At 39.2% G+C, this 25,749-nt stretch overlaps 1 protein-coding gene across 1 annotated transcript; it reads left to right on the plus strand.

Moving 5' to 3' along the window:
• The first annotated feature begins 4,027 nt into the window (after window positions 1-4,027).
• chrna7a (cholinergic receptor, nicotinic, alpha 7a (neuronal)) lies at window positions 4,028-25,472 on the plus strand. Its single transcript, XM_007548977.2, has 10 exons — window positions 4,028-4,476; window positions 9,292-9,431; window positions 9,715-9,759; window positions 11,993-12,102; window positions 14,455-14,534; window positions 18,200-18,367; window positions 18,471-18,665; window positions 23,362-23,448; window positions 24,153-24,262; window positions 24,532-25,472. Exons 1-10 carry the CDS (start codon window positions 4,422-4,424, stop codon window positions 25,072-25,074), a joined length of 1,533 nt encoding a protein of 510 aa, XP_007549039.1. The 5' UTR covers window positions 4,028-4,421; the 3' UTR covers window positions 25,075-25,472.
• Window positions 25,473-25,749: the final 277 nt, after the last annotated feature.

Here is a 25,749-nt window from a genome sequence, read left to right on the forward strand (position 1 = left end):
GAAGAAGATGGTGAACAGAAGCATGTTAGAGGAGGTCAAATTTTTTATTAGTTTGTGCGTGTGCGTGTGCGCATGTGCGTGCGTGTGTGTGTGTGTGTGTGTGTGTGTGTGTGTGTGTGTGTGTGTGTGTGTGTGGAAATTGTGTTCTTTTTTTATTCTCAGCTGGACAAAGAAAGTTGAAGAAATCTGCAGCAAATTTTCCAAGGCCAGGAAGAGAGCTTGAGAGAACTGGATTGAGGAGTGTTGTCCCTGCAAACGATGAGTGTGACCATGTGGCAACTCTATGAGAGAGAATTTAACAACATTCAGTTATTCACTTGCTGGAGGCTGTGTTTTCCTTCAAGGTCTCACATGAACTAAGATATTCTTGCCAGGAGAAAACACACGGCTGCTTTTAAGCAACTGAACAAGCAGAGAAAGATTGGCGTTTAAAGCGCGTTTCTTTGACATAAATAAATTGTAGTATTACAGCCTCATTGTCATAAACCCTGAATTTGGGTTTCGCAAAATCAATGTTTGTGAAGTAAAATGTTATTTTATATCGTGTGAAGTCATAGTGAAGCCTTTTTCAGCAACCTTTGAACCTTTCAAAAATGTCACAGTTTACTAAAAAAAAAAAAAACAGCAGTTTTTGAGAGTTTCAAAAGACAGTTTTTTCTATTTGATTTTTTTTTTTTCTTGTGAGTATAATTTTTAGCCCTTACCATTAAGGTAAGGTGGACACAATGTTTGCTTCATTTTAACCGGTAGAAACCTAACGTGGGCTGTTTTGTGATTTTGGTAGCAGATAAACATGTTGTTTTAATAGGCCTGCAGTTTATTCTCTAATTGGCAGATAAGATCTGTCTGTGTGTGGGTGGGTAATGGCAAATGGTGCCATTTAATTTAAAGTGTTTTTTATTATTATTATTATTCCAGGGTTGCTCTTATTGAGTGAAATTTGAAAGAATTGAAAAGATCTCTATTTAAAGTTATGTTCATTTTAATTGGACCAAATATTAATAGAATCAATTCCACCACACAGCCTCAACCCTTCACCTAAACTGAACGAAAGGCAAAGCTATGTCTTTGTCTAGAGAGACACGTTATTCCGCATTTTAATTTTCTCATAGTTCACAATTGGAAATGCAATATTAATCCCCCTTGAAGTTGAAATCACAATTAGGAAGGTTTGGCATCTGATATCACATGAAGTAAGTTGATAATATAAATTACTTCTTGGCACTGAGGAGCTATTTGCATTTTAGGGAAATCAGCCATTAGATGAATAATTTGCATCAAAACAATCTAATTTTGTTTGTGGATAAGCACTAATTGTGTAGGTAAAATTATTAATGACTCCCATGAACATTCCATAACATGACATGGAATGTTCTACATTCATCTGAGTTTATTTACCTTTTTAGGTCTCCTAAAAACACTTTCTTTTAATGCAAGAAATTAACATCCTAAGAAACACTGATGTTGCTACGCTACTAGAATAAAACTTTTATTGTGATCCGCAAGCCTCTAATTACAGCTTTCAATCAGTCCGGCGAGGCTTTCAGTATCAATTATTACTCTCAAAGTCACCATGCTGAAGGACTTGTGCTCACACAGAAGTTACCATGGCGCCAAATTAAATCTGGGTCACATGCAACTTTTTAATAACATTAACAATAACATTTTAATAAATCCAGCCTTTTTGTATCTTTTGATTAGCAGTGTTTAATCTATTAAAGAGCAGTCTAAATTAGAACCTGTTTACATCAAGCAGGAAATGGCTACTGATTCCTTTGACGTGACCTGTACAAAAACATGGAACTACTGGCTTCAGTATTGACCGCTGGTCACAGACTGCTCTCTCTTCGGTGACCAGGCTCTGCCGTATTGTGACACATTAAGCAGTAGAATCCAGATTTGCATAATAAAAAATTTTGAGGAAAAAAAAAAAAACATCTCATACCTGACACTTATTCTCTTTATAATTTTGCAGGTATTTCAAATGTCGGAAATCCCTCCATAGACTCTACGTCTCAAAAATAAAGTGCCATCTGCTCAATTTCAAAACCAAAAATCCAGTCCTTGTGTTATGGCCTCTCTTTGAACTCTAAAATGATTCAATCCATCCACTCCTGGCAACTGGTAGTCGGAGCATTATAGGAGTGCTGTGCTTCTGAAACATTGGCATTGGGTTAATCCAAGTTTAATGAATGGATAGAAATGATTATGAATAAATAATATAGTTCAGCTGAAAAATTAAATTTACTTTCCAACGCCGGAATGTATTTAGCCTGTGAAATATTGATGTCACCGAGCTGCAGAGAGGCAATTCAGGTTCAGTATATTTTAATACTTCTTACATGTCTACCTTACAGCATGAGAACATAGCTAAAGATAAGTTATTTAGCTTTCATTCCTATGTGTACATTTAATTATGAAGGCTTTGTCATGGGTGAGAACAATCACTTTGGAATTTAATATGCAGTGCAATTATTTAACCTTGTCACAAATTGATGAAAAGTAATGTTTGACTTAAGGGTCACATTCAGCGATGCCATATGCATCACTTATTTCTGCTCATTATAAAGTTTGTGTGGTGGGGTGAAACAGTTGGCAACTTATGGGAAGTAAACAATTACTTTTGATGCTTAAAGACCTTCAGGTCAATTCCTTTCAGAGGGTAAGTTTCACTGAACGCCTGCAATACATAATCCCGTGAGTCAGCTGCTAAATGTCTCCACGTAGGACTGAGCTATGTTGAGATATGTATGTTGCAAAGTTGGGCATGAAAAAATGCACATTATGACCAAACAAATGTGGACGTCTGCAACCGCTTTTGATTAAAAACTCAATAAAATAGGAAAAAACAGCAGCATGTACACTTATTGTCCATTTTATTAGGTTGGCCAGTTCAACTGCAAATCACTGACTCATTGGTCAGGTTGGTTTGATTGTTTCAGAAACTAATGACGTACTGGGATTTGCTGGCAATGGCAACAAAACTAAGGAAATGTTCAGTGAAACGCAGCTGTGTGGATAAAAATGTTTTGAAGATGTCGGCAAAGTCATGCCAGACTTATTTCTTGAACATCACACCGACTTCTCTGTACCCCAACTCCCTCCACACAGTCAAATGAACTCTGTTTAATAGAGCACCTCCCGGATGCAAATCATGGATGAGCAACAACTGCACGATGCAGTAACTGTACACATGGACTGCAATATATGAGAAAGGGTTTTCGGAACCTTGTTGAATGTTTTCCCATGTCTGAAATAACAGTGAAGGCAAATGAGAGTCCAACAAAGTGTCTGGTGAGCATTAAGTCTAGCGTAACTTGAATTACAAAACGATGATGAAGTAAGGCAAAGGAAGCGTTTTCCTGCCAAAATTAATCCATCTGTTGTCTATACGGCGTGGAGTGGAGTGGGGCTGGTACCTATCTACAGCAGGCATTGGGCAAGACGGGCTCCACATGGACAGGTCATCAGTCAATGTCACTCAAGGACAATTTAGAAAGACCAGTTAACCTAATAGTCATTATTTTTTGTGGACTGTGGGAAGAAGTTGAAGTAACCCTGTTAAAACCTGTGCATGGACATTGAAAACAATACTAAACAGGAAGACACCAAGCCAGGATTTGAATCCTGAGCCTTGTTCCTGCAAGGCAACAGTGCGTCCAACTGCGTCAACGGGCAGTACGCAGATATTATGTTTTATTTAATGCGGTGTTTGTGTTTTTTTCATTTGTTTGTTTTGCAATGTGTTTTTTCTTCTATTTTTTTTTTTATCACCAAAATAGATATTTTTGCAGGTAATGCTGAATATGCTTGACCAACGTGATACATGTATGCACATAACAATCTGAATATTTGCACTTGCTCAAAAACGTTTAAAATGGCTCTAACGGCAGACTTGTGGACCGTCTTGCAACTGTAGAATCGGAGTGTAATACCCCTCAGTGACCAGCAGATGTCTCCTTGCTCCACTAACGTAGGACTGTAAAGTGTTGCAATCCTGGTATCTACAGCACAAAATTGCGTCGATTTCAAAAGAAAAAGTGTTGGATTATGTTCGACGTATTTGTCCATTAATATTTTTCTTACTATTGTGCAATTGCTATTTTTTAAAGAAGTACAGAAAGAGAAATTATACGAGGAATGGACGACGGGACTTGTAGTAATGTAATAAATGCTTTGATTGGTTAATCCACTAATGATGAAATAACTTCCCAAACGTTCTCAGAAGATTGTTAAAAGGCGAGCCAAACTCTCGAAGGTGGATCGATCTTATCCAAAAACTGTCCGGCCGCGGACATTTTATTTGGAGGAGTTTGTGTCTTAGCCGCTGCGCCCTCCCACGCCACCTTCAGTATCATCATCATTCCCGCATCTTCCCGCAGCTCCAGCGATAATCTGTGGGGAAAGCTGATCGGTTCAACATGGATCTGCTGAATTTCATGCTTCTTGTAGGGATCTCCGTCTGCACAGTGAAAGGTAGGCACTCTCATTAATCAGTTAACAACTTCCTTCCAGAGGCAGAGATGAAGATGGAGAGCAAATTTATTTGAAAGCAGATGATCATGCGTGTGTGTTTTTTATTTCCCCCTCCAGGATTTCTGCTTTTCTTGTGAGTAAAACGTTGCTGGGTTGATTCCCTGATTGAACACAACCAGTGTGTCTTATTTTATCTATACAATGTATCCCGTTCTTAAGAGTTAAATCTGAATTTTACAACATTTAAATTCATTCGGGAGTTAGTTCGAACTGTATTCATCTCATCTTTTTTTCTGGGACCTGCTGGATTTAAGTCAAATAAAGAATGGAAAAACGGGGGTAATTATGCATTTGGGAGGGAAAAAAAAGACTAAATATTTAAACTAAAAATCTTTATAAATTCATCGTCAGATCCTCATCCCCCCAAAAAATCATCATGATCCTGCTCTCCTGTGTTTACAGTGTTGTAAGTTTTTATTATTATTATTATTATTGACCTCATTGCAGAACATCTATTAATGACACTACGTTAATTTGCCACTATCCTGGCTTTATTTTTGTGAATTGATGAAACTGTGATGCAGCCAGGAAAGAGGTCACTCCACTTCTCTCTCTTTTATTTATTTATTTATTTTTGTTTTGCCAGTCCCATCAGGCCTTCTCCTTTCTAATGACCTTCTGAAGGCACTCCTGCTTGTTGTGGGTGTAAGTTTCAGTCTGTCAGCACTGAACTTGTTGCAACTTCTGCTGATGCGCTCTCTGTGTGACTGATTTAAAGAGGGACCTGCCTGCCTGTAGAGGACTACACTAATGAGTCACTAAGTGTGAAGATGTCAGCACCAGCATCTTCCTAAAGATGGCTTGTATGTTCTGGGTGACAGAAATCCAGATGCAAACAGAGAGATGGCTGCAAAGCTCCAGCTTAAAAAAAAAATAAATAAATAAAAATAAAACCTTCATTATGAGATCGAAATTTTTAGAATAAAAACTTCCATTGTGTCATTTGATGCAACGTCTGTAGTCTAGAAGGACGTATTTAAATCGCCCAAACTATTAAACTGACTTGTTCTGAATTTTGAATAGCAATTCACTAAGAGGCAATCACCCGTTGTTGCTCTTCAGTTTTACACTTTACTGGCTCTTGTTCAAGCAGACTTGAATGTTAGGCAGATGGAAAGAAACGAGTGCATGCACATTGCTGCACACATAAATGCCCGAGCACGTCTTGGGTAAGTAAAGTCCTTGTCTTTCGTTCTGCTGTGCTGAGTGAATTTGATTATAGGGTCAAAAGGATTTGCTTTTGTCCTTCTATAAGTTTGACCTGATTTCCAGCAACGGATCACGTAATAGTAAATTAGGAATGTCCGCTGTGATGTAAATGTTTCCGCAGTGTACTACAGCAACCCGCGCTGATTACACCTCGTTGATTCTCAGGGTGAAACTTGACTATGGTGGGAGCAGAGAGAGGAGGAAGCATCAACAGGGCTTTTGTCCCCCACAAGCTTTCAGCGAATCTTTTATAACGAAAGAAGTGGATGAAAAGGGGAGACTGGAGAGACGTCTACCGAGAGCGCACTCTCGGCCAAATCATCAGGATAATGCGCTTCTCATAGGTGGTTTGGGATAATTGGGCTGTGGCCATTAGTGAAAGTGAAAGGACGGTGCCAGAAACACTCCATAACTCAGGACAAGAAACGACAGTGTGTTAAAATGAGAGACAGGTCTGATTTGAGTTTTCACTGCAAGATGAATCGCATCCAGGTTTCGGAGGTGGATTGGTTTGCCTCGGCTGGGTGTGTTTCAGCACCTTGGATGTGACGACGGTGACACCGACGGACCATTGAACTTTGAATATGCCACACGCTGAAATGTTACAGCCCAAAATACAGAGTAGAGCTGCATATCGGTAACTTCTGAGTCAAATACAATCCTAAAATTCTCTTCTCTTTTCTGTTTGTTTTAACCAAACCTGCAGATCCAACAAGACTTAGCCATAGGTTTGATCAAAATAATAACCAGAAATTGAATTCGGTGTCAAGCTTTTTTTTTTTTAAAGTGTGTTTTATTGAGATTTTACTTAACAGAACAACACAAACTGAAACTGAAGAATAATCATCAATGACTTCCAGTTTTTTTTTTTTCTTTTATAAATCTAAATCTGAAGAGTGCAACATACCCATCTAAATCTTATTGTAAAAGCACCATTTACTGGAATCAAAGCTGCAAGACTTTTGGGGTCTGTGTCTTCATACTTTGTCTATCTAGAGCTTGATTTTTTTTTTTAATTCAAGCTCAGCCACATGGGATGCAGGATCTATAAACATCGGTTTTACAGTTTTGTGTTTAAGTGGTCTTTGACTAGACCATTCAAAGCCATGGATGTTTTGATCTAAACCACGAGACTGTAGCTCTTAGTGTTGAAATCTTAAATCTTCTGCAGCCTCAACAGGTTTTCATCCAGCATTTCCCTAAATTTAACTTCACCTACTTTCCTGTCTCTGCTGAAATTATTTTTCACAGCTTTGCCTCTGTCATGTCTGGATTTCTCTTTGGTCCCCATGATGTTGTTTGTTAGCTAATGCTCTTCAAAAATCTTCAGAGCCCTTCCCAGATCAGCTGCGAAGCGCTGAATTTCTTTCCGGTTATCAGAGTAGAGGGGACTTCTGCTCTCTATGAAGTTTGAGGTTTAATCCTTTCATTAGGTTTTCTGTAGCTAATGCATTTCCTCTCATCTCTGATAGACAGCTTTTGCTCTTGATCTAAAGAAATTGATTGAACGTGGACGAACAGCACAGTCTGAGCCACATAACTTAGTTTGTGCTGTTGACCTTCTGCGACAGCGTGACGCGTTCATGTCTTTATGCTTGTTTTTCAGCACATTCAGATTCTTTGGTGTAAATGGATCACAAGAATCATGTTTGCGTTGATGTTTTATAAATGCATGTCCATGTATGCATCATCTGAGCCTTTGTTGTAACCTGTTTACGCTGGCTTTTCCTCAAGTTCTATGCAATGTTTGACGCTGAAAATTGCAACCAATTATTCCCGCCTTACTAGAAATACTATGTTTTCCCATTAAGGTAATCAGTGAAATGTCAATCTGCATGATTGCAAAGCGAATCAAAACATTGGAGGCTGTACATAATCATGCCAGAAGCAATATAAATCAGAAAGAGAAGAAATGCTTGCAGAAGGCTGTTATGAAAGCAACACTAACATTACAACTGATTAAATTAAATTAAATTAAATTAAATGTTTACTCTTTTGATGTGCAGTGATTGCTTACTCTTTTCATCCTTGCTGAATTTAACACGAAGAACAAAGCACCACATTCAAATCTATTCATTCCATCCCACCAACACCATAGATGTATTACTCACTTTGAGGTGTGTTACAAATCTGCAGATCCTCACTTTGTTTTTAAACATTTATTTATCGTCGTAAGACAAAAAATTTCGCTTTAACACTAATTAAAGCGTTCAAAATCAACATTGAACTCATGTTAAATGGGAATGAGCTAGGCCAAAATTAAAAGGGTCTACATCGATAGTTACCAAACTGTTGTGTTCTGTGTTTTCTGTGTAGTTATTTTTGAGGTTTTCTGTGTTTAGTTCTGTCTCTGCCCTCTCTTCCCTGTTGATTGTTTCCCAGGTGTGTCTCATTCCCTGATTACCCTCCCTGTGTATTTAATTCCCCCTGTTGTCTTTGTCTCTTGTCGGATCCTCGTCGTGTGTCAGTCTGTTTGTTAGCCCTCCAGTAGAACTGTGTAGTGCTGGTCGGTTTGGCTCGGTGGTCAGTCCTTTGTTTCTGTTGCTACCGGTTTAAGCTTTGCTTATGTTCTCTGCTGTGCCGCCTGAACTGGTCTGTTTTGAGCTACTGTCTATTAAACCAATCATCATCATCATCACCTCTCAATCTGGGTCCTGGCTGCGTTCACTCTCGCCACCTCCACCTCTACACATGACACAAACGTCAAAAAAAAAAAAAGTCCAACTCACAAAATAACTGTGAATAAAATTTGTTACCAGAATGTGGTAAAGTCAATTACACAGGGGTCTAATGACAACTCAAACTGCTTTAACAGCATTACTGTTTGTTTAATTGTAATTAAATCAGAGCATTACTGGAAAGTTCATTCATTCCTGCTTCTCAATTCACTTAGCGAAACACATATGAATTAGATGTATTAAAAATATTACATCAAATCAAATTTTAATACAGAAATATGGATTTAATGGAAAGCAAATTCAATACTTGCTTAAACTTGCTTGAAAATAACCTTCTCAAAAGGTTTTTTTGAATAACAGCATAAATGTTCTTTATGATTGTCTCTTTTGTTATTTAGGATGATTTCTGAAAAGAATCTGTTGATTTGACTCCACATGAGGATCCAAGCCTAACTTTGAGAACTATTGGTCTATTCTAGCTGAGAAGTAATTAATGGTCCAGAAGCAATAATCTAACAAACCCTTAAACACACAGAACGACATCTATGTCCAGTTACTACCTGAACCGAAGTCCTTCACATCATGACACTTTATGAATTCATAGCTTTTAGCACAATACGGCCAGTTGACATGGTAACCTTCGTAATATGTGCGTCAGGTTGGTGGTTGAGGACGCACAACAGTTTCTATTCATGAATGCCACATTTTTTTCCAAATGATAACAGCATGGCATTCAGGCTTCTACGAACCTGAATGGCATAAAAAAAGTTATCAGAATATGTGTTATAAAAAGAAAACTGGCTGTGACCTTATGCAACATCTGTAATTAATAGAGCATTGATTAACTACTCACTCTTTCCTTCTGCAGTTTCTCAACAAGGTCCATCTCAGCGCAAATTGTACAGTAATCTGATGACCGGGTACAACCCGCTGGAGAGACCGGTTTTCAACGACTCTCAGAGCCTCACGGTTTACTTTGGCCTCAGCCTCATGCAGATCATGGATGTGGTGCGTAAATGATCTGTTGCAATAAAAATATTCCTAAACTCGTCTTCTGCAGCAACTAACACCCAGTCCGATGTAGAAATTAGAAACTAGAAAAATGGGAGAAATGTTATTTTCAAGTGTTGCAGGCATGACAGAAATTTCCTTTAGAAGCATTTTAATACCAAAATCGCGATCTGTGAAGCTAGCCTGGTCGCTTACTTACCGTTTTCTGTTTCTGAAATGAGAGAAAACATTGAAGCAAACAGCAAAGTGTGCAAATAACGATTTATTAATTTATCAACAGGATGAGAAGAACCAGGTTCTAACAACCAACATTTGGCTTCAGCTGGTAAGAAGTTATTTTTTTTATGCATAAAAGTCACAGTAAAGATGTTTATGATTCAATAACAACATGCATACAGACTTTGTCACATTACGTCAGACTTCATTGAATTTTATTTGGATTGTATGGGACAGGTCAACCCATTTTTCAAGTTTTAATTTTTTTTTCTATGTTTTTGTTTACAAAATGTATGGTATGGCCATGCTATGTTGCCCCTGAGGCAATTCTTTAATGAAAAACTAGCTGCACGTGTTTGCTACAGAAGAAAGTCTTTGTCCATTCTTTTTTGCAAAATAGCTCAAGGTCAGTCATTTGGCGTGGAGAGGATATGTGCATGTGCATATGGACTTTGACTAGGCTGTTTTACCATATTAAAATCTGGTTTAAACTTTTATCTTGTCATCCTGGTTTTATTTTACCACATCACCTTTGACATGGTTGCTGTATCTTCCTTGATTGTCCCATTTGAGCTTTCGAATCTCTGCTGCTTAGGTCTGTCCCCCTCCCCTGTATGTTTCGAGGATGTGAACGTTCACGCAGGGCACTGTGTCATAATTTTTCTTAATATCAATTATCATGTGAATAATTTTGCGATCTGAATCCATCCGAGCTTGCACAGGATGAGAGGGAAAGCTGCAGCCGACTCAGTTGTTAAATTATTTGCAGATAATTTCATACGAACAATTCCGCTTCTTCATTTAAGGCTTTATAGCTCTTTACGGCACAAAATTACTCAACAGATTGACGTTTTATTTGTTGGGTATTTTAATCGGGGAGCCCTAGAGACGTGGTTTGTTCACCTACTGGAACATAAATATGAATTCTGCTAAAATGCGTTATTCACATTTAAATTTTTGCAGTATTTTTTTTTCTTTTCTGTCCATCTTCCACGGGAGCAATAAAAGCCTTTCTCCCTTGTGTGGTGAAATGAAGTGTATGAACACTGGAGCTTTATTGCGGCTTGTCCGTTTTGTGACACCATACTTCCCTTCTGCTGCATCGTCAGCAAGCTCTCCCGATGCTGCTTGGCCTGGTTTAAATCACTCTCTGGAATCACAGCAGCAGTCTGACATGCACACACACACACACACACGCACAGAAGCACCAGCTCAGACAGCAACCTTTGGATCAACGATTTGTTGGCACTGATTTAGTAATCTTGGTGAAAAACCCAAGAGAAGAAAACTTGAACCTCCCAAAGATGCATTCAATATCACAAGATAACTCTGAAAGCTCAAACTCGATCAAAGAGTTTCCATAAATAGATCATACACGCTTAGCCTTTATCTATTACCATAATATGCTTATTAATAGGCAATATCATTAAAAGTTGGCTTTTTTCAACTCAAACCAAAAATATTCATGTCTCTGAACTAATGCGATGCTGCATTGTGTTTAATTGGATCGCACATTCGCAAGCATTTAGGAAATACTGCATTTTTGCGAGTAAGTTTCTCTGTGAAAAAAAGCTGTTTTAAACCAGACCAGTGAGTCTTTCGGTGTGCTTTACTCAGCCTTTAAACACTGACCTTTATGTCCTTTCATGCTGATGACAGCCATTGTTTGAACACCACGGTGTGAATCAATTAAAGTAGGACTACAGGGCAGATTTCAAAAAGGCCCTTTATTAAAAGCTATTTATTCAAGAAGTATCGATAACGAGTGGGCCGTGCAACCTGCGGCACTCTGATCCTGTTACAGACTTTTAGGTTTTGCCTAAACGTATCGATTTGATCCCATAAGCCAAAAGGCTGCATAGAGCTGTGTTCTGTTAGATCAAATTTCTCAAATTGTTTGAATCATTGTATTTATGACGAGGCTCCCTTTAGAATGAATCAAAACTTCAGTTGTTGTTTTTGGGTGAAATGATTTCGCTGCTTTTGCGCAGATCGCTCCAATCTCTCTCTGCAAACATTCCCGGTGAATTAATTGCATTGATCCCTTCACTTTTCCTCCTTCTGCTGTTATTATGCGCCGTTATTATGTCAAAATCTCAACTGCTTTCCTTATGCTAAACGTAATGACAAACATAATTTCTCTGAGACACTCTGCTGAAGATTAAACTCGACTCCTGGTTGCACAAATTCGCCCACAGGCGCCGCTTTCTGTCGGGTTAAAAATGTCACTGCAACATGAAGAGTTCTCTTAAATCCCAGGCTTATCAAAGTGGAGCTGCGCATATAGAGAACGTAGAGGAGACATGTGCCTGATGAATATGTTATGGTTTTACATTTCACAGTACTGGAATGACTATTACCTCCAGTGGAACCCATTGGACTACCCGGGCGTGACCAACGTGAGATTTCCCGACCATCTCATTTGGAAACCAGACATCCTGCTTTACAACAGGTTGGATTTAAAACACCACACTGCCCGTCTGGTAGCTCCGTAAATCAGCGGTTCCCAAACGTTCAAGCTTCTGACTCAAAAAAAAAAAAGAAATCATGTAAATATAAGAGAGTCGTGACCTCTAGCTCATACAAGCATTCTTACTGAGCCAGTTAAAAAGAGGCACAATGGCAACACAATCAGCATCAGCAAATATGTTTACCAAACGTGTGTGCTTTGGCTTAATCTCTATTCACAACTCCATTAGTGAAGCTTCTGAAAGAGCTGAGTCCTGTGTACGAGAGTCTTTTTTTTTTTTTTATGCAGACAATATTGATGCGACACAAATTGGACATAAATTGAAGTTTGTTGATTAGCGCTGCATCGTTTATTATCCTGGGACTGATTCATTGATGAGGTTGACCAAAAGGATGTCAGGATCTGTTATTGTGCCACTCTGTAACATTCTGAACTTGAAGCAATTTCCACATTTAATAAATTCAATTAAAATGTAAAATAAGAAGCTAGACGTTGGCTAACGCTATGAACACAGGATAGATCTCCTGAATTGGTAAATTAGGTTGGAGCATGCAAGTTTTGGCCATCTTGCTTTCCATCATTTTTCTAGATTTTTTGGGGCTGCTCTTATGCTTTTTAGCTCACTTAAGCAGATGATTATTGATTTTTACACGTCTCTGTTCATTAACCCCCAAAAGATCCATTTACAGGCTGTTTTCAGCCACCAGAGTTTTATTAAAAATGTGCTGCTATTGCAAAGACTCTAACCTCTAAATTGACTCCCCATATAAAAGATCCACCACAATAGGCATGAGGCACTTTTTCCCACATCCTTTGTAGTATTGCTGAGATCTCCGTTTTGGGCTCATCTGACCAAAGCACACAGTGCCAATTAAAGACCCCATTGCACCAAACTCCATGCATTTATTTTTTTTGATGATTGGGCAGAAAAGGTCTTTTTGCTGGCATGCTTTTCGAAACAACCAATTGATAATTAAAAGGCATCTAGAGGTTGCTACGCAGCCTCACTGACACTCATGGCCCTTCATGCTGCCGTTCAGAGCTTTTCAGATGCTTTTTCTTCCCTTATCATCGTGTGGCAACATATATCCTCTTCTAGCCTTGATCCACTTGTTCCAGTAAAAAGAAAAAAACAAAAACTTTTATAGGTTTAGGTTAGAGGCTGTTTTCCTTGAAGTCTTTTCCCTTCTTATGAAGATTATACATTTGCATAACTTGAATGACATGCTGTCTTGTCGTTCCCATTTCGAAGAAGAGAAATTGGCATTTGTGTCACTTCACGTTTACGCGGTGCGGGAACAGGAAGTCGTGGATTACTAATTAAAATGTTTTAGCCACTCTTTTTAATGTCACTCACCAGAACAGTAACGTTCAGATTGACAGAAACGCTTTAGTTACATTTATATGAAATGAACTCCTATGAGTTCTGCTGGGGTTTGTGTTGAAAACAATTATCCCTCATGTGTTTTATCTCAGTGTGAGGTTATGCCACTGCAGTATTAATTTGTTGTGTTTGTTTTTTATTTTTATTTTAGAGCTTTCATTTTTAATTTGAACAAATTCATGACAGACTGATATATTTCTACTGGACGGGTTCGGTTACATTTGTAATCAATCGATCCTGCTGATGTGTCGTTCTTTTTAATCCTCTGATCGTTTCAGCGCTCAGAAGCTCCATGCTGCTGTAAAGCTTCATAAACACATTTTAAGCATTGAAACAAAAACTAAGAATATAAAATTGATTCATTTTTCCAAAGTCACGACTTGCTCACCATGGAGGCAGTTTTTAAGACAAGAACGTTACAATTCAAGGTTAGCTTTTTATATATTCAGGACCATCTAGATCCGTGATCTGGAGCAGTAAATCATCTTGACAAATGAATAAAATTCTATTAGAGGAGATAGGAGAAAGGGCTTTTATTATAGGTCCCTAATGGAAAGAGCACCAGAGATCACCATTAATCAACGTTTAAAGGTTCTGAACAACCAAATTACAAGCACTCAACTAAGGGGGAAAAAGTGCTGGGCCTTATTTTTCATTGTGCTCAAAAGTCAGACGTTTTGGGGTCAAACTGCTTTCTGTTTTAACTTCGGCTTAACATGTCATCATTGCCGGGCGGGGGAGTTCATTTGGAAGTGATATGTAGATGCTTTCGGGGAAGGACGAGCATAAACGCCAGGGAGCTGTAATTAGCACTGCACCTCGCACCCACAAGCGATGTATAGATACGAACATCTGCTCTCAACAACTGAGAGTGTTTGAAGCCATGCTCTGGTTGCAGATGAAACTCTGACTGTGTCTCTGTGTTTGTTTGTTTTTTATCCTGTTTGCAGTGCAGATGAAAGGTTTGATGCAACATTTCACACCAACATTTTGGTCAACTCCTCAGGCGCTTGTTCGTATCTTCCTCCAGGTGAGAATTTTAATCTCCGCTCGTTTGTCAGATCTTAACCACCAGCGGACATTATTGACATTATTGCTCTGGTGTTTTGTGTATCATTGTGAAAATATTAATCTGAAATAAGTTTGCTCTGCTTACCCATAACTAAACATTATACTCTGCTTCTAATGCAAAGCTTAAGATAAGCCGGCTAGACCGTAGTGTTATTACTATGGCTGGTTTATGTGGGTTTTAAAAGCAAAATATGATGCAATCTGTATGACATCTTTTCTCTACAAGCCTTTTTGTTTTAAGCGAACAATTGCTGAAATCTGATCTTAAATTAATCTGTGCAATGAACCTGCTGACCCCCTGGAGGAAATGCTAACTATAAAAAATATTTTTGCATGCCTTATGACGGAATAAATGTACACAAGGACTGGGAGATGATGACTTGGAGGAGGAAGAATAAAATATTGCTCTAGTTTCAGAGAAAAAAGTAAAAAAAAAAAAAAAAGAAGTTTGGATCCTTTTACAGGAAACTGCTGAACAAATTGAGTCAAACCGAACTTCTGCTGCATCAGAATCGTTGGATGCATTTTAAAACGGCCCATCAAATATGTAGTGTGATCCACACAGTTTTGATCATTAAGTTTTATTTTCTGCTTCAGTTAACTGGTGTCGCTTCAAGATAAAAAAAAACAAAAAAACGTCCCTCTACATGGCATCAGATTTGTAGTTCAGAGAGAAAAGTTGCCGTTTGATTCAGTCATCTCTGGAAAATACATGCTTTTGTACTGTTAGCTTTGACATCTCAGAATATATTTAAATTTTTTATTGTGACATAGTCACCCAAAGTGAATCCAGCTCTAAAAATTATGCTTGTTTTGAAAGCCATCCCAGTACCATAACATTATTTACAATAGAAAGGGTATAAAGTTAAAAGTTTACTTAAACTTTCTCTACAGAATCTGACCTAAACAGCTTTAAGTTAAACCACCTAGCAGAATTACTTTTTTTTTTTCTACCTCTTGATTCAAGTTCACTTTGGTCTCACAGGTTTGCAATAAACCTCAAGTGAGTTCAAAGTTCAATTATACATCAGACTGACCTCTGATGTCATCATTTATACAACAAAAACTAACCAAAGTGGGAGGGGGAAAAAAACAAAACAGCAGCTTTAATAATGACAGTTTTTTCTCTTCCACTCTTTCTCTATTTTTCTTCTCTCTTTTAAAGATTAAAGTTTAAAATATATGAATGTTCTTGTAGTTATGTACTTAAGCAAAGCTTTAGATACATTGGTTTAATTAGTTTGGAAATAAGTCATGTCAGCTCTGGAATAGAAGCAGACTGCCTCATAATTTGAGACATCTGTTGTATGTTGTCTGAGCTTCAACTTTTTATATACAAGAAAAAACATTAATTTATTAGGAAACGGGTGTTAATTTGATAAATGTGGCTCTAATGATCTGACTAATTTGTTATTTATTTATTTGTTTGATTCGAACAGACGATCAAAAGCAAAGACAGAAAAAAATAAGACCTGTAGCCAACACTGACATGGCTAATAAATACGTTTCAGATATTTTGACATTAATATTTCAAATAAATTTTTAAACTCTGGCAGCATCTCGGTCTTTGCTTTTAAATCGTTATGTTTTCTAAAATTTGTTGATAAAGCTCCTAAAAGTAATTCTGAGTAATTCTTTTTTATATTGACTCACCAGTATTATTAGCTACCTAATGGTTACCAAATGTCACAGACATATCGTCAAAGAACTCTTAAATTATTCCCGAACTTTTTGCAGAAATGTCTGATGTTAGTTTAAAACTGCCACTTTTCTCATTTCCTATCACAAATAGCTGTGCTACTTTAAATGATCACTTGCTTATAGAAAGTCGATTTCTGATTATATTTTTATTTCTCTCTTCTCTGCCACAATAATTGTATTTCTTTTAATTTACCCAACAGGAGACAATCAGAAGAACGAGTTGACTGCACCTCGTGACATTTTGAGCCACACATAAAATAACAAGTGTGGACTAAACTTAACTAAGTCAACAAAGTTTTAATATGCGCCTTTTAATTCTGTGTATTTTTGCATGATGTAATATAACTTGTAAGAGCCTCAACACACATCGCTGCAGCAGTACAGGAAGTGTTGGAACTACACTCTGCATGACGAAACTCTTTTCCCGATCGACATCTTGTAGCCTGGTTAAAGACACAACGTTCCTCTAAAACCATAAATAACACATGCATGCCCAAACACTGATTTACATGAGGGAACTTACTGAAACTGAAGGCCTCAATGACACAGCCAGTAATTACTGCTTCCCTTTGGCAGGCTCCTCTTCCCACTTTATCCCTTACAATGCAAAAACCCTTGGCCTGCTCTGCTGCAGCATCTTAATCAATATCAACGTAAATAGCTCCATCACTGAACCTAGTCCGAATTGATTGCATCTGGCAAAAGCAAATTACCTCTCAACTTTACTCCAAATTGACCCTCTTTTAAAAACTGGCACAAAATAATGACACGCTGCAATCGGCCACGCGGCTGTAACAAATGAGTCAAACGTACACAAATGTGACCCGCAGCCTGCAGATAAATCATTGAAGTTTCCCGACATTTATATTTTACTATTGAGGGTTTTATGGCAGTGAATAAGAGCTGTTCTGTTTGTTTGCCGCCCATCACTTTTCATCTTCTTTCCATCTCTATCGTTTTCATTGCAGTGGGTGAGGGAAGAGATCTTGTTTACTGCCAGCATCTCATCTTTCTTAAATATGGATGGGAATTGCTGTGGCTGTCTCCAAGAATTAGTCTTCTCTTTTATCCTGTTGTCAATTTGAATTTTTTGGCTCTTTGCTGGATGGATGAAACCGTGACTCGATGTCTTCCTGGAATAAAAACTCTCTGCTGCCTCTCCTGTTGGTTTGGCATTGTTGTATCATTGTCATGTGTTTTTTTTTGTTTTGTTTTGTTTGTTTGTTTGTTTTGAGTTCCCTTATTGCATTTTGTCAGGTCAGAGAGTGGGAAGAAATATTGACGCTCAAAAGTTTACACACCCATGTCAAATGGGGAAAAAAAAGTTCAGAAGAAGAAACCTAAAAAAAAAATAAGAGAGGGAAGTTACCTGTATATTTCTGAAGTAGCACAACAAAATCAGTGATTTTGACTGCCAAAAAAAAAAGAAAGAAAAATCACAAAATCCAATATTTTCTTGTTCAAGCAAGCAAGTACTGGGAGAATCCTTGAATTTTATCTTAGGCTGTTTATTTTTCCTTGCACTTGATGTAACAGGAAGAATAAACACTGAACTAAAAACAAATGTTCCCAGTTAAACACCCAGGCTGTTGCAGATGTTCTTCTGTTTGAAATTTATTTTTGCTAGTTGTAAAAGTTACACCTCATGATAAAGGAGGAAAGGGTGTCGAGGGACGACACACGCTCTGAAGCGGCAGAGCAGGCGCTTTCTGTGCAGAGGCTATTAGTCTTCCACGCAGCCATCTGGGGTTTGACGCCTAGCCTTGGGATCCTCGCTGCAGGTCTTCTCTCCTTTTCTCTCTACCTGTTTCCTGGCTCACAACTTTTAACAACTTGGCTGCAGAGAATATCAAGTTAAAGTGTTTTATGTACATATATCCATCCAAGATCAAAGGGGTATTCTGTGTCCGTCACCACAAACAGGCATCTTCAAGAGCACCTGCTACATCGATGTCCGTTGGTTCCCCTTTGACGTCCAGAGGTGTGATCTGAAGTTTGGCTCCTGGACGTACGGAGGCTGGTCCCTGGATCTGAAGATGGTGGAGGCAGACGTCACTGGCTACATCGCCAATGGAGAGTGGGATCTTGTTGGTAAAAGGGTGGCCTTTTTGTCATTACTCAGGGTTTTGCTTTTCATCACACTGCTGCTTTAACAGATTGGGTTTTGTTGTTTGTTTGTTTTTTTTATTCACAGAGGTACCAGGTCGAAGGAACGAGCGTTTTTATGAATGCTGCGACGAGCCCTACCCTGACATCACCTTCACGGTGGTGATGAGAAGACGGACTCTCTACTACGGCCTCAACCTGCTCGTCCCGTGCGTCCTGATCTCCACCCTCGCTCTGCTCGTCTTCCTCCTGCCGGCCGACTCTGGGGAAAAGATCTCACTGGGTCTGGGGAACCGATGCACACACTCGCACCGACATATGAGCAAAATAGCGCAGATCTGCTGATTTAGAAACCTTTGCAGGTTGTCATCCTTCAGAGGAACATTAAAATGTTGAACACGTACTGTAAGAAAGTGCAGAGCTGAATTTTTAGAATAATTATCGAATGCCTTTCAAGTTTGGGTTTAGCTGTCTTCCATTAATTATGCAGAGTTGTCTGAAAACGCTAAGCCTGACTAAATCTTGCAACCTTCTGCAACTTTATAACCTGCTAAACTAAATATCTAAGACAGTGTTTCTCAACCCTGGTCCTCAGCGCGCCCCTGTTCTGCATGTTTTAGATGTGCCTCTTTTCCAGAACAGCTGATTCAAATGATTGCATGACCATCAAGTACTGCAGAAGCCTGTTAATCACCCAGAGATACAATTCAGGTGTGTGGCAGAAGGGAAATACCTAAAACATGCAGGACAGGGGGGCGGTGAGGACCAGGGTTGAGAAACACTGGTCTAAGATGTTTTTAGGAGTAGAAAGTACTTAGAAAACCTTATTCAATGCACAACCCAAGGTAACACCACTTCTCTGCTTGATGTGACAGTGTAGAAACTGTAGAAAATACAAAAGCTTCAATTTTGTTTCATATTTTTCTTCGTGTCATCATCAACAGATGACTGGCAGGACGCTGAAATGAAGTGACAGAAATCAAAACAAATGCTCCTCTTCTGTTCCGGTGTTACGGTTCAGTGCTGTTTTAGTGCAGAACTGTAACAAAACGTGGGTTCAGTCTGAGTCTTATTTGGCTTTGCTGCATCCTGAGTCACATTTCATCTACACCAGTCAGAGAAAACAGTCAGTAGTTGACGGGTTATCAGAAGAGAGCCGTCGATACAAGTTTTTCTTACTTCTGTCAGTTATTTAAGTCAAGTTCAAGCTGCTGTTCTTGGGGTTAAGCTAATGGGTGTACAGGTTTGTAACCAGACGTATGGCCAGTCAATGTCCTGATGCAACATCGGATGCTTTAGAGACATATTTTTGGCATAAATATTCACGGCTGTCAACGGAGTGCGTGTCATACTCTGCCTTTAATTGGGTTACTATTACGCGTTGTTGCATTGTTCATTTACTGTCTCACTGAACAAGACATGTCAACCAATGTTTTTATTTTGACTACTGACCTTTAAAGATAATAACACTGATTACCTCTTCGTCATGGTGCTTGTTAGTAGGGCAGATATTTTATTTAGTCCTTGGTGGGTTTTTTTTATTAAAAGCTAGTTTGCGAGGGCCGACTTGTGATGTGTAGATGGCTGTCTTTCTGTGGTCTGTATCTCTAGAAACTGGTTCCTGGATGAAACTCTGAAAAAACAATGAAACAACTACAGGTCTTACTATATCTTAAACTGGGGAAGAATTTAATGCTGTTTATGAATGAAGGCTCTAGCAATGCAAAGTGTTTCACAGTCTGCTGTATGTCCATTAGGATGGACACACTGTTCTCTGACAGCAGAGGACTCTTCCTGGAGCGCTCTGCCATAAAGCATGCCTCATTGGCTCCGGCCTTTTTTGGTAGCAAATAGGAAACTAACTTTTACGCCAGTAAGTCGTAATGTTATGTCCAATCGGTGTGTGGCAGATTTAAAGAGTTTGGGGAAACAAGTAATTGTTCATTCGTTGGTGAAAGTTCTGTGCATTTGTGTGTTTCTTCTAGAGTTCATAATTGGTGAGTTGCTCACTGAATTATGCTTGACTACATAATTGTAGACAATTATGTTTACATGCTTACCTGTTAACATTGTCATCAAAGTGATGCTAACTGGGAATGTTGACCCTCTGTGACTATAGACTTGGTCTAATTTGAATTATTTTCGGATAAAGTGTGAACTTAGATTGAAACTTTGCCAAACAAACTGGTTGTTGTTAGATCAACCTTATTAAAGGTATCTGCTGGATAGATGATATACTTCTTTCTGCTGGTTCCCCACTTCTCTCATTATTGGACCTTCCCGACTCAAACAAACTAATACCCCACTAAACCCCAACCTCCAGCCCCACCCACCTTCCTCCAAAGACACACCACCACTAGCACAAACACTTACTCGGCAGCATGCATGTTTCCACCCTTACGATCCAATTGGTTCCTTGAGTTTATCTTATTTAAACAAATTTCTCTCAAACACAGTGAGAAATTGTTTAAATCAAACAAGTTTCACTGAATTTTGAACCAAGCCAAAAGTGGCACAGTGTAAAATCAACATAAAGGGCAAGCAGAAGACGAGCAACGAACAAGTGAATTTGTATGGGGACATTAAAGCCTGACATGATAAACTCCTGAACCAAGTTGAGACTCGACTCGTAAATCCAACCAGTTTCGTGTCCCAAAAAGAGTCTCAGACAAGACTTTGAACAACATTTCCCGATTGGTAAGTTTGTTTTCTAATAAAGTATGACAATAAGACACGTTTTTGAAAGTTCTGACAGTTTCTCTTATTTAATTTTTTTAAATGTGCACTGAGATGTAGTTCAGAAACATCCATCTTATAAAAATAATATGTTTGGACTTTCTAAGCCTGTCAGACCTGTAATGTTGCTTTTTTATCCCTATTATTTTATGTCTTTTTATCCATTTCACTCCTACCAGACCTCCGTGCCGCTCCTTCCCCCCTCTTTTGAGTTTTTCTATTATTCCCCTCCTGTCAGACGCCGCTCTATCCTGGCCTCCTGCCAGGCTGATTAGAAGTGTGGCATGTTCACGCTACTAACCTATCGGTTAAAAATAGTCGAATAATTAAGTCATTTATGACCAGAGCACTTCAGACTTCACAGCCGAGCCTTTTTATTTTTCTTTTCTCCATCGAAAACATCTTAATATCCCTTTCCACTTGTCTTGTGGGTAATCACCCATTCAGGCTGAACCACTGGTTTGTTATTCACTCACTTCCTTTGTAGCCTTGTGAGCTGAGCAGATAATCAACGCTGGCTGCCTGACTTAATTGTCTGATCAGGAAAACAGAGCAATCTCATCTCGGTTGTCACAGTTGAACTCGGAGCGTTATGAATAAGTGATTAAGGCTGCATGAAAGCAGGTTTTGCGGTTGAATAGTGATTTTTGTTGTACGGCCTGCGCTGTCTGCGGGAGAGAAAGGGCATTGATTTATGCGGCTTCCTCAAATACGCTGCAGCTGGTTCCCATCATTAACCTCGCTGCGGAGTCAGATGTGCGAACCTGTGTGTGTTCCCCCCCTCTTCATATACATTCCCTCTGATGTGTTGATTGCTGGAGGAAATATGAAATGAGACTCGCCCGTTTGAAGTTGATGATAGATTATTATGCGGATCACACTGGAAAGCTTCTCGTCTCCAACGATGGATCTCTGAGGAGCTGAAGCTTATGTTAAAACTGCCTGCTTGCGTCCTGGCACGTGTGCTCGTCAAACTGGAGTCAACACATCGACCTGTCAACTCAATGCCTTTTTTATTAGGACGTTTTGAACACTTTTGAGCAATGGCCGCAGTAACTCAGCCACGAGAACGACCCCATTTAGCTACTGATAGATTTTGGATGAGACGTAGCCCGGGGCAAGCCGCTCCACTTGCTCCTCAACTCCCCCAGTCTGTTCGGCGAAAACTCCCAGTAGCTGTTCATTATAACTTATCAGAAACTTTTATCTGTTCAACACCAAGTCGAAAACTTTGAATCAGAAACCAATCTCGTTATCATAATCCCCTAGCAGTTGTTTACATCGTGAAAACGTAAAGATCATAAAAACATCATGTGGTCAACAGCTGCGAAAGCCAATGACAGATGTTACATTTTTGCAAATTGCCATTGTTAAAATCGTCAATGCACAAATGTGTTGGCAATTTTTACATTTATTGTGGAACAAAAGCAAATCTAAACAGGTGGATTTTTAAAACTCAGTGTTTCAGCTGTTTTGCGGGTTTTTTGGAAGTTTGTTCCAGATTTGAGGTTCATAGAAACCGAATGCCTGATGCTGCAATGGTTTGCATGATGCATTGTTTTGTTTCTTATGCACAGGGTGAGAATACAGGCTCAAATTATTCATGCTTGTGTATTTGACACCTTTGACAATCTTCTTGAAGTTATTGCTACAGATATTTTGACTTGGTTCACACTAATCCAGGTTTTTAAGAATATTCTTTTATTTGCCCGTAGGGTTTTTTCTTTCCGAAAGCTTAATCTTAGCCTGGTTAATCCTTTCAAAAGCTGCCTTAGTTCAGCCTTCAACAATTAGGATTTTCAGGAACAGCAGCAAGAGAAGCATCAAGGCTCAAATCTGCCATAAACTAGAGACTGCTGGACTATCAATCCTTTTGCTCACAGTGAAGCCAGTTTCTCACCACTGCCGGCTAAAAGGGTGCTGACGAAAAAATAAGTTGTCTCTGTTCCAAACTCGTGTTTAAAACTTCAACTGAGTTTTAAACACTGAAATTTCCATGTGAAATTTGTTGCTTCTCACATGGACAGATCAAACACCTTCTGGAAACGTGTTTTACAGTTAGACATGACAAAAATGCTGCTATTTGCCACAATTAGTAGAATGTCATAAGGAGTTAAGTTGAGGCTTTCAACTCCAAGGTCTTAATTCCTCTTAAAACTAATTCAAAAGGTTGTGACACCTTCATCATTGCCGTCTGGATGCTTTTCGTCACATTCGCACTGAGATTTGCTTTTCCTTCCCAGGCATTACAGTTCTGCTCTCCCTGACGGTCTTTATGCTGCTAGTTGCAGAGATTATGCCTGCCACATCAGACTCTGTGCCTTTAATAGGTAAGTCCGGCTGAAGTTGAAAGCAGCTGCTACGGTTGTCAACCACAATCAATGAAAAAGCCCCGGTGAAAACCCCTGTCATCTTTTTTTATTTTTTTTATTTTTTTTTAATGTGTTTCTCTGAAATCACAGTGTGGCCAATTTGAGCAGCCATCCAGGATTTGATCATTCCTTTAATTCAGAGTCATCCTAGGTGATGTTTCTGCAATACACAGAGAAAGCTTTTCTCTTTCCATTTTTGTGTGAGACTCAGGAAACTACAGACAAATCTAACGCGCGAAAGGGGTTTTGAACTTTTCAATAGTTTGTCACATTTCCACCACAAACCTCTGTTTTTAATTGAAAATCTAAGAGATTAACACGAAGAGGCTCTCAATTTTGATGTGAAAGTGAAACGGGAAAATTTATTTTACATTTTATTTAATGCACAGCAATCTAAAAAATGTTGTGCATTTGTATTTAACCCCTTTTTCCCCAATGCTTTGTAAAATCACTTTCGGCTCCACCTGGAACTCTTCCAGGTCAAATACTGGTTGGTATTTTTCTAGGATCATTATTTATGTGTTATGTGGAATTATTATTGAGTGGTTCTTCAATGTTAAAATTTTATTTTCCCACAAAGCAGTCTCATTTGATGCTTGTAATCGTTATCTCAGCTGGCTTCTAACGCAGCTTTCTGGGTCTTCACTTCTTCCTTTCCTCAGCTGAATACTTTGCCACAACCATGGTCATTGTTGGTCTGTCTGTGATTGCAACTGTTTTGGTCCTGCAATATCACCACCATGATCCTGACGGAGGAAAGATGCCAAAATGGGTGAGTCTTCCGATTTTTATTGTTGCTTACAATCTGTGTGGTATTTATTTTACAATGATTACATTTACATTTTAACTAACCTGTTTTTACTTCAGCTGTTGACAAAAATAATCACTGCACACATTCCGGGCACTACCTGAGGACGACTCAGGCTCTGACATTATCATCACTGTCGTCGATGAAAACACAAATTGTGCAGACTCAGCAGAACTATTGCATACAACTCGTAAGGAAATGATGTTTGCCTTCATTATTCTGTGATCTGGTAGACCCGCGTGATCCTGTTGAACTGGTGTGCCTGGTTCCTGCGCATGAAGCGCCCCGGTGAAGACAGAGTGCGCTCAGCCTGCCACAACAAGACCCGACGGAGCAGCCTGACCAGCATGGACCTCAACGCCAGCAGCTCCATCTCCCAGTCCACCAACGGCCACATGCTCTACGTCGGCGTCCGCGGCCTGGAGAGCATCCACTGCTCCACGGCCGCCACCTCTCCCGATTCCGGGGTCCTCTGCGGGCGGCTGATCGGACGAGCCGGCGAGGACGAGTTGCTCCTGCCGTCGAGTCAGAGCCCCAGCATGGGGTACATGGAGCTGGAGCTGGCCAAGATCCTGGACGAGGTGCGGTACATCGCCAAAAGGTTTCGTGACCAGGACGAGGACGAGACCGTGTGCAACGAGTGGAAGTTTGCCGCGTCTGTCATCGACAGGCTTTGCCTCATGGCTTTCTCTCTCTTCACCATCCTCTGCACCATCGGGATCCTCATGTCGGCACCCAATTTTGTAGAAGCCATTTCCAAAGACTTTTTTACATGAGGTGATTAAAATAAAATTTTAAGCTAAAAAAAAAAATAATAATCTGGCACTCTGCTAATGAAATCAAGCATAAATTCACAGGGCAGTAATCTGGATACAGCAATTTCTTCTGTTTACAAATGCATATAATGATAAAATGTTCACGGTTTCTCAAAACTGAGTGAAATTAAAAATCAGTTTGCAGTGTGAAAATAATGAAACAAATCCACTGCATTATAATGTGACACCACCTCACACTTTGAAGAAAACAAATGCTATCTCTTTGGACTGTCTGACTATAAATCCGATTGCTATCATCAGTGTAATTTGTGAAAAATGTAGCTTTGGTTTGCTGTGTGATTTCTTCATTGTAATGTACAGTTTTGCTAAAATATAATAGCAGTCCAACATTACAGACCAGAAATATTTATATCTACACGGCATTTTACCAGAAGGTGTAGAAGAATAATAGAAAACTTGCAGCACTCATCACCTGCAAGCTGTTGATTATGTGTAAACTGTCAGCAATTGGATGAGGAGGTGGGGGGTGCGTTCTAACAGTGACGCCATTCGGGTTTGAAACATTTGGATTACTACATACGTTACATTATTTAAAAGCCCTTAACTGTCACCCCAAAAACAGTGTAAGTCAGTGGGTCCATGGGGACAACGGTGTCCTCGTCACAGCTAAGGGGT

Source organism: Poecilia formosa, unplaced genomic scaffold (genome assembly GCF_000485575.1).
Source record: "Poecilia formosa unplaced genomic scaffold, Poecilia_formosa-5.1.2 Scaffold29, whole genome shotgun sequence".
Lineage (NCBI taxonomy): Eukaryota > Metazoa > Chordata > Actinopteri > Cyprinodontiformes > Poeciliidae > Poecilia > Poecilia formosa.

What these genes read in the sequence shown, in the direction of transcription:
- chrna7a (XM_007548977.2), top strand. Translation starts at nt 4,422, where the DNA reads ATGGATCTGCTGAATTTCATGCTTCTTGTAGGGATCTCCGTCTGCACA. An exon ending in TGGGGAAAAGATCTCACTGG is followed by an intron (nt 18,666 to 23,361) that starts GTCTGGGGAACC and finishes TTTCCTTCCCAG; the next exon opens with GCATTACAGTTCTGCTCTCC. An exon ending in AGACTCTGTGCCTTTAATAG is followed by an intron (nt 23,449 to 24,152) that starts GTAAGTCCGGCT and finishes TCCTTTCCTCAG; the next exon opens with CTGAATACTTTGCCACAACC.